Raw genomic sequence first — 8,205 nt, 5'->3', positions numbered from 1 at the left:
AGTCATAAAAGACAAAATAGACTATTTTAGCCATAACAAATAAAATATCACATCTAACCCATAATCATTTATTTTTCTCACAAAAAAAATTAAAAAATTAATTTTAAATTAAACTTTTTAATCCAAATTAAAATGGTCAAAAAAAACTAAAAAATCCTTCCACTCCCCAAATGAAGCCAAAGTCTCTAACAAAAGAGACCTTAATCATTGTGGATGCATCAATTGATACGGATTACACACGGGTAAGTAATCTTCACTATTTAGAAATAATGTCCAGCAGGCCCAATAGGAGTAAACGTGGGCCGCAATTCCCATGACGATTGGCCGCCTTTTCGATGATGGGCGAAAGTTGACTTCTTCACGTTTAGGAAGAGCTAAAATAGTATGATTTTTTTTTAAAAATTATTCTAACTTAATTTTATTTGATTTTTATTTTTAATTTTTTAATTTTTATGAAAAAAATATAATAATTATAATTTAAATATAACATTTTATCTTATTGACTTACATAATTAATTTTATCTTTTATGTTTTTGTAGTCAAAAAATCAAAACCAAATATAGCTTTAACTTGTTTGAAAAGTTAATTATTTTAATTGATTATTTAATTATTTTAATTTAATTATAAAAATTATGTTTAAAAATTAATTTAATAGTTGTGATAGAAAAAATAAAAAGATTATGGATTAAATATAATATTTTATTTCATCAACTATTTTAATTTATTTTATTTTTTAATAGGTTATTTTAACATAATCGTTTTTCTAAACGCTTACTAATTTATTATCTTTAAATATTGATTGTTTGGGATGTGTTAAATTTTAAATTGTGAAACGTTTTATTTTATGTGATCTAATCTCAATAACGTAATGTTTTGAAAAGTTTGGTAAAAAATTGATTTTTTAAATTTTTTAATATATTGTCTTTTTGTGAGTGAAAAATGTGAGAGATGATGTGACCCAAAATGGGTAAAAAAATTAAAAATTAGCTTCTTTTTTTTTTGGCTTCCCAATAGACAAGTCATTTAAGAGTGATAAATTAAGTCCGTCTTCATTTGATGTTAATTAATTTTTTGATTTTTTGACTTTTATTTGGAATGTGCTATATAAGTACACTTTTTGACTAAAAAAGTAGAAAAAAAAATGTATGTTTTGGATAACTTTTTGATTTATTACGAAAAAAATATATAATAAAATATTGTAGTAAAATCAAAATGACCATTTTACTCTTGTTGATTTTTTGACTTTTAACTTTTTGACTTTTGGGTAGTTGAATTCAAATGGCAAAATAATAATTTTGTCCTCTAGGCTTCCCTCACAAGCTTCCCTCAAATAGTATGGACTTTTTGGTTTTTTTTAATAACTTTTTGATTTTTTAACTTTTGTAGTTTATCCCAATCCAAGCCTAAAAAAAGTCTCTTTTGGGATGAACTTTTTTATTTTTTGATTTTTGTGAGCAAAAAAATGAAATGATTATGATTTATATGTGACATTTTAATTTATTAATTTTTTTAACTTATTTTATCTTTTTATGACTATTTTAATCTAAGAAATTTATGCCAAACCTAGTTTAGGAATTATTTATGATGATGTAAATAAATATACCTTTTAAATTTTTATAAAAAAAAAATAAAAAAAAAAATAATTTGGGTATGTTTTGTTTGGCTTTGTAAAGTGATTTTGGGAAAATTTTGTTTAGTTTGTAATTTTTTCAAAATAATTTTCAAAATCACTTTCTCTCTTTTATCCATCAATTAATCACTTTTTCTCTCTTCTCTCTCTTTCTCAATCATTTTTTTCTCTCACACATATCTACTCAATTATAACAAAATATCAAACTCCCAAACTCCAAAACTACTTTCAAAATACACAACCAAAAAAACCAAAAAAATTTCTAAACTCTCTCTCCAAAATAATTTTTAAAAACTACTCTCTCAAAACCAAACCAAACATACCCAATATAACTCAAATAAATACACTTATTTAAATAAGCAATAAAGCTTGAGACCCCCAGTGGGGGTACTGGGGGTCCTCACTGATTGGTCCAAAAAAAACAATTTTTTTTTTTTTTTTTTTTTTAAGTTTTTGGCCATTGCCAGCCCCCCACGTGGAGGTGGGGGTGCTGGGGGTCATTCCCTGCTGGGGGTCTCCAGCAGGGCTCTTAAATAAGTGCATGGCAAACAACTTCTATGGCAGTGTTTGGTTATATTTTTGGCTAAATAATCACAAAAAGGCAAAAAGTAAAAAAAATCACAAAAAATCAAAAATCACAAAAAGTTAAAAAAAAAATTTACTATTTCAAAGCTAAAATATCAAAAAAAATCAATCAAAAATATCAAATGAACAAAAAAATCTCTAACTAAAAAAAGTCAAAAAAATTAAAAAATTAACTAAAAAAATCACTGTCAAAGACTAAAATGTGTTCGGTAGAAGAAACGAACGCTCATAAAACCAAATGCATACACACATACATACATACATACATACATACATGATACATTAATACAAATACAACTCAAATAACACAACTACACATCAAAATTGATTGAAACTCTGATTGCATCACGTGCAGTCCTGACAGGAGGAGGAAAAAAAAAAAAAAAAATCAAAAATTATAAAACCAACCTACCTCCTCCCCACTATCCAATCACATCAGATCTACAGCATAGCTCTCTCAATTTTTAATTACTAATAATAGTATAATAATATATACATATCACACTTTTAACAACATCACAGTCAAATCACCACTCTCTTCTCCGCGAACCCTAATGTACTTGGATTAAAATCTCTGAAAGTTCAATCATTCTAGCAACATAATATATAATCATCACCGATTTTCACCATGAAAGAGAGAAAATCGGTGAAGTTCAATCTTCAGCAGCAACAACAACACCACCACCACCAAAACGGTCACTTGTCTCCTTTCAAGTTCGCTAAATTGTTGGATCCGGAGGCTTCTTGGGACAAGGTTCGCACTTTTCTACTTTAGATTCTTGATAATTTGCTGCTTTTGATTCGTTAGATCGCCGTTTCTTCGTTTCAATTTAGGTTATAATTTAATTTGATCTGATAAATAGTGTATTTTCATGCCTTTGAAATTCTCGAAATTCTTATAAGAGAAATAAGAAATCTTACTATGTGTCGAAATCTAGCTTTATGGACTCCAAAGAAGCTCAATTGGTAATTTTTATAGCTTATGCTCTCTGTAGAAGGATGAAATCTCGAAAACCAGTTAGCCGGAGTCCCAATTGGTAATTTTAGGCCGGGTTGGAGTCCCTATTGGCTTGCAATGCATGGGAGCCTTCAAAAAACTTATATTTGATGTGTATTTAGCCGGAGGTCCTTGTTTTTCTGTAGTAGTTACTTTAGGGTGCCTTGTATTTTTATTCGATTTTGATTTGTTGAAAGCACAAGATATGTAGGCTAGTCGGGACCCTCTTCTTTGCAGATTGAATTATATGTCGAAAATAAATGTATCGGAGTCGGAGTGGGGACGTGAGAAGGAATAATGTATTTCAGAGATTGAAGGACTACTAGTGACAACTTTATCCTACTGGGATTTCGAAACATGGAGAAAAGTAATCGAAGATTGTTCTCAACTGTCTTTCTTTCCTAACGTGTATTATTCTCCACTGTGAAATCTCCTATGTAGAAAAGTTTTGACAAATGGTGGCTTCCTAGCGAGGGACGGGGAGCTTATAGTTGAGTAATTTAGTGCCAGTTGCATCCAGATATTGATTGCATGTGTTTATGATGGCATTTAATGGAGGAAGGAGAAAAAAAAAAAAAAAGGTGAACTGTTTCAGTTGTATGATAGAGGATTTTAAGTGGAAAACAGAGTTATGGTATGGTTTAAGAAAAATGAAACATCAGCAGGGCTCCTCGTGTGTGGAGAAACCAAACAGCTTCAAGAGACTCTCTCTAGTCGATTAATTCTTCTCTATCAATCCTTGTTTTCCTGTTTTTAAAATACTTCTTTTTTCTTTGCGTTCTTTTACTTCATAATGCCCTATTATCATATCATATCATATCATTTTGAAGCTTCAAGCTGCAATGCTATGGGGTTCTATATTAGAGAAGGGTGACATAATTTACTAGGTCTTTAGAACTGGTTATTGTAGAAGGATTTAAAGACAAGTTTGACATCTAATGATGTTTTATTAAAAAATATTAGAATTATGACAAGATGTACCCTCGAAGACTTCATCTTTGTATGCCTAGGAGAGATAGAAGGAAGAATATAATTTGGGAGACTTCTATTTATGTACTAGCGGATAATGGTAAATATCATAAAGTTCTCAATATTGACTGTGATTAAAGTTTCTTTAATTTCCTGCTTCGTGTTTTGAAGAAAATCTGGCTGAATAGAGAAATGTGGATTGATGTAGAGTCCATAAAAGTCAGTAGAGAATCCGAAGTGCGATATTTGTTTATTTATCTCTGTAAGTGAGCACTAGGGATAGTTTGTTAGGGAGCTTTGGTGTGGGAACAGTTTCAATCAAGGAAAGACCCACATCGTGTTTAATTTTGAATCCATTCATCCTTAAGTGAAAAACTTTTTGAAAGAGATCCATTTGCTAGATCTATAAGGTCATATTCTTAAATTAAACAAGGGAAATGTTACTGAATGGTGAAATAAGTTCATATAGAAATCAATATAAATCTCTATCGAATTATATTTTTCCAGAGCAATAAGGTCATATATGTTCTTATTGACTAACATAGAAGGTGGAGTTTATGAGCAGATTTTTGATAGTTCAAAATAACCTTAGAAATTTGTAGTATGTGATGGTTAGAGTAGTATAATTTGGAAAATATTGCAGCTATAGTATTCCAAAAGACACAAATTTTCCTTTCTTTGTAATTACTAGACAGATTTTCTTTTGTGTGTTATCCATAGTATAATTTAACACTCTTCTTGCAGGATCAATTAGGGGATGTACTGCATTGGATTCGACAAGTGGTGGCCCTTGTATGTGGGTTGCTTTGGGGTACAATTCCTTTAGTTGGAGGCATATGGATTATTGTGTAAGTTGATGCTTTTACTCCTCCGACCATGGTATATATGGTTCCATTTTTTATTCCACTTCCAAATTACCCTTTCTAATATGAATGAGATATATTCTTCATGGTAAATGCATATACTAAATAAAGTTTTAATTGTATCTTGAGATGTATAAATGGTATAGTGCATTATTAAGACTGAGACAAGATTTTCCATATTCTCATAATTGCTTCAAAAGATAGCCTGCTTTTTCGGGATTTTTTGTTGGATTTGGAACATCAATGAAGATAGATTTGCTATTGTCTGTAATCCTTGTTTTATTTTTTGGTGGGACTGGGGTGGGTCTAATGTACTTATTTACCTTTATAGGTAGGATAACTTAACTTATTCCAAATATTGGATGATAATGAGTTGGGATGACTGCTACTTTTCAAACTTCATCTTTAGAAATTTCAACACTTACCATTGCCATTAACTAATCAGATTTAGTTTAGCCCAAAAATACTGTAGTTTAAACCTTTATGTGAAAAGTTCACCTGCACATTGACATGTTTTCATATTTTTAAAAACCTCTAAACCAAACAAAACCTTACCCTCCTAAGTCTTGTGCCCCAATCAAATGGAGTTAGCTACATGAATCATTTTCCTCCATTCTACTCTGTCAAGGGTTATATACTCAAGTTAAATAAATAAATTAATATCATTTTTTACTACTGCATCCCAAGTCAGTTTAGATCTTCCCCTCTCTCTAACATTTCCATTTCTGGTGATCATATCACTCTTCCTTACCAATGCATCTATAAGTCTTCGTTGTACAAAGATAAGAGATTTGATGGGAATTTTATGAGTCGATTTTTAGGCTAATACACAACCCTCCTTATCCGGACTGTCCAGTTGTGTAAACGAAACACCAAGCACAACACAGGCAGGGTTATATTGCTAAAAACCTCAGATACTAAAATAAAATAAAATAAATTGAAAAGAATACCATTCTAAGGAAGATTCTCATGTGGTGGAAAATTTGCATTGGAAGAAAAAGTGAATCATATTTGGAATTATATTGGTAGAGTTTGAATAAATTCAAGATTCTCGTGTGTACAATAACTGTTGAGGTATTGGTCACCACATGGTTTCAAAGATTTTTTATTTGCTATTTTTCCTAATTGGAGGAAAAATTCCATTTTATGGTACAGATGTAGGGAAGGTGTAGAGATGTCTGAACCTATAGAGAGCTAAAGAATCGTTTGTCATCTTTCCTCGATGAGAAATAAGAATTACTATAATGAGATGTTCGAGGGAATTGGGGGAATTGGGGATATGGGAGTTTTTTTGTCACTTAAAGAGATGGAAGTTTTGTTTGGTTTCTTGAGTTGGTGACAGAAAGGAAAAGATGATGCAAAAGAATACATCTTCCCCCTTTTTTATTACCATTAAAAATCCATGCCTGCCTCTTGGGGGTGTATGAGGGAAAGCATTTTCTTGATTCTAGCCTTTTCTTACAAGTTCTTTATTTTTAAATTTTAAATAAACAGGAGAAATATGAGACATTTTTTCTTTACTTTTTCTTTTCCCCATAACTTGTGGGAATCAAACACATCCTTTTAGGTTTGTTTGGAACCAATGCAAAGTGCCCTGTTTAGTCATGTGCAATTTAGATTAATTATTGCACTAATAAGATGTAGTATAGTGGTAATGAACGGTTACAAAAGATACTCAACTATATAATTAATTATGTACTAATAATAATATAGTTCAAGTTGATTGTACAGTAATGGATGGTTAGGAAAGATGCATAACTATATGATTGTGTACAATTTAACCTAACACATTACCTTAGGTAGAATGCAACAACTAAACAGGATTCTTAGAGCCTGCCAATTTTTCTTATAGTGGTTCGGCACACCAATTTTTCTTACATCCACTCCAAGCTTATCTTGTCAGTGTTAACTATACTAAATCGAACGGTTTTTCCTAGGTTTACCCAAAACCTTTATAACTGTAGTTTTTTCCTAGGATGACCTGAAACTTTTACAATCAACTCAAAAACAAAAGGGTTTTCTTAGATTAACCCAAAACCAGTGACCTACACACAAACCATGAACACACTTAGAACAATAACTGATTACTTCCCAAAGTCAGTAAGAGACACTAAGTGAAGTTGTGTGAAGGCAATAGTGTATACTACCTAAAAAGTATTAACACTAGGATAAGAAGATAACCAGACAAAAAATTACTCGAAATATCACTCTAGAGGATCTGGACTCAAGAAGATGCACCTTCAAGAGAACTCCCATGATTTCCAAAGAAGTACGCTGTCGAAGTGCAAAGAAGCTTTCATAATCACTCACACAAGGTTGAAACATCTATGAGGTTTTTTTGGTAATGTGGCTCGTAGTTGGTAAACTTGTCAGTTTCCAAGTGATTATACTTTAAACATACATTAGTAATGAACCATAGTCATTTCTGATGAATCTTTTGCTGTGCTGTGTGGAAACTCCTGTGATCAACTAGTAATACCAACTTTGATGTCTCAGGTTCCTCGTGATATCCTCTGGGATCATATATGGTTATTATGCAATGATACTAAAGATCGATGAAGAAGACTTTGGCGGCCATGGAGCTCTCCTCCAAGAGGGGCTTTTTGTTTCTATAATGCTCTTTCTGGTACCCAAAACATCTCCCTTTGTCGCTGTTCTCACTCTACACAAGTTCCTTTGCTGGTTTACCAACTAGCTAACTATTCTGTTTTGTTTTTCAGCTTGCATGGATTCTTGTATACAGCTTGGCGCACTTCTGATTGGCGGGTTCCCGACATTGCACTCACCGTCCTCTCTCCTCTCCCGCAGAGTGATAGTCAAATTATCTATAGATCAGTTGTACAAGGCTTCACCTTACTGCCCTGACAACAACAATTTGGAATCACATTATATGGAAATAGTAAAAATTTCCATTTTCATTTTCATGGTTGTGCAATACTCGTCTGCCATGCATGGGACATAATAATATGTTTCCATGGCATTGAACTCTCCTTTAGCATCCCCATAGAATGTGAACAGATTGTTCTCTGTATTCCAAATTATCAAATTTTTGTTTTGACATTCATGACCGGCATGCAATGAACATTTATTCCAACAGTTAGTTTGACGAAGGATCAATTTTAATTTGATTTATTGAAAGGGTACAACACAAAGGTATAAAT

The 8,205-nt window shown here is 31.7% G+C and overlaps 1 protein-coding gene across 1 annotated transcript; it reads left to right on the top strand.

Moving 5' to 3' along the window:
• The first annotated feature begins 2,535 nt into the window (after positions 1 to 2,535).
• LOC114261992 (uncharacterized) lies at positions 2,536 to 8,154 on the top strand. Its single transcript, XM_028202319.2, has 4 exons — positions 2,536 to 2,969; positions 4,926 to 5,029; positions 7,541 to 7,670; positions 7,765 to 8,154. The coding sequence occupies exons 1-4, from the start codon at positions 2,844 to 2,846 to the stop codon at positions 7,801 to 7,803; spliced, it is 399 nt and encodes a 132-aa protein (XP_028058120.1). The 5' UTR covers positions 2,536 to 2,843; the 3' UTR covers positions 7,804 to 8,154.
• Positions 8,155 to 8,205: the final 51 nt, after the last annotated feature.

This window comes from Camellia sinensis, chromosome 3 (assembly GCF_055761805.1).
Source record: "Camellia sinensis isolate YWXY chromosome 3, ASM5576180v1, whole genome shotgun sequence".
NCBI classification, from domain to species: Eukaryota; Viridiplantae; Streptophyta; class Magnoliopsida; order Ericales; family Theaceae; genus Camellia; species Camellia sinensis.
Note: the sequence above shows the minus strand (reverse complement) of the source record. Positions and strands in the feature narration are given on the sequence as shown.

Bases quoted from the DNA above. Each gene is read 5' to 3' on its own strand.
- LOC114261992 (XM_028202319.2), top strand. From the start codon at position 2,844: ATGAAAGAGAGAAAATCGGTGAAGTTCAATCTTCAGCAGCAACAACAA. The intron at 5,030-7,540 runs GTAAGTTGATGC...TTGATGTCTCAG, and splicing joins GGAGGCATATGGATTATTGT to GTTCCTCGTGATATCCTCTG. The intron at 7,671-7,764 runs GTACCCAAAACA...TTTGTTTTTCAG, and splicing joins TTTCTATAATGCTCTTTCTG to CTTGCATGGATTCTTGTATA.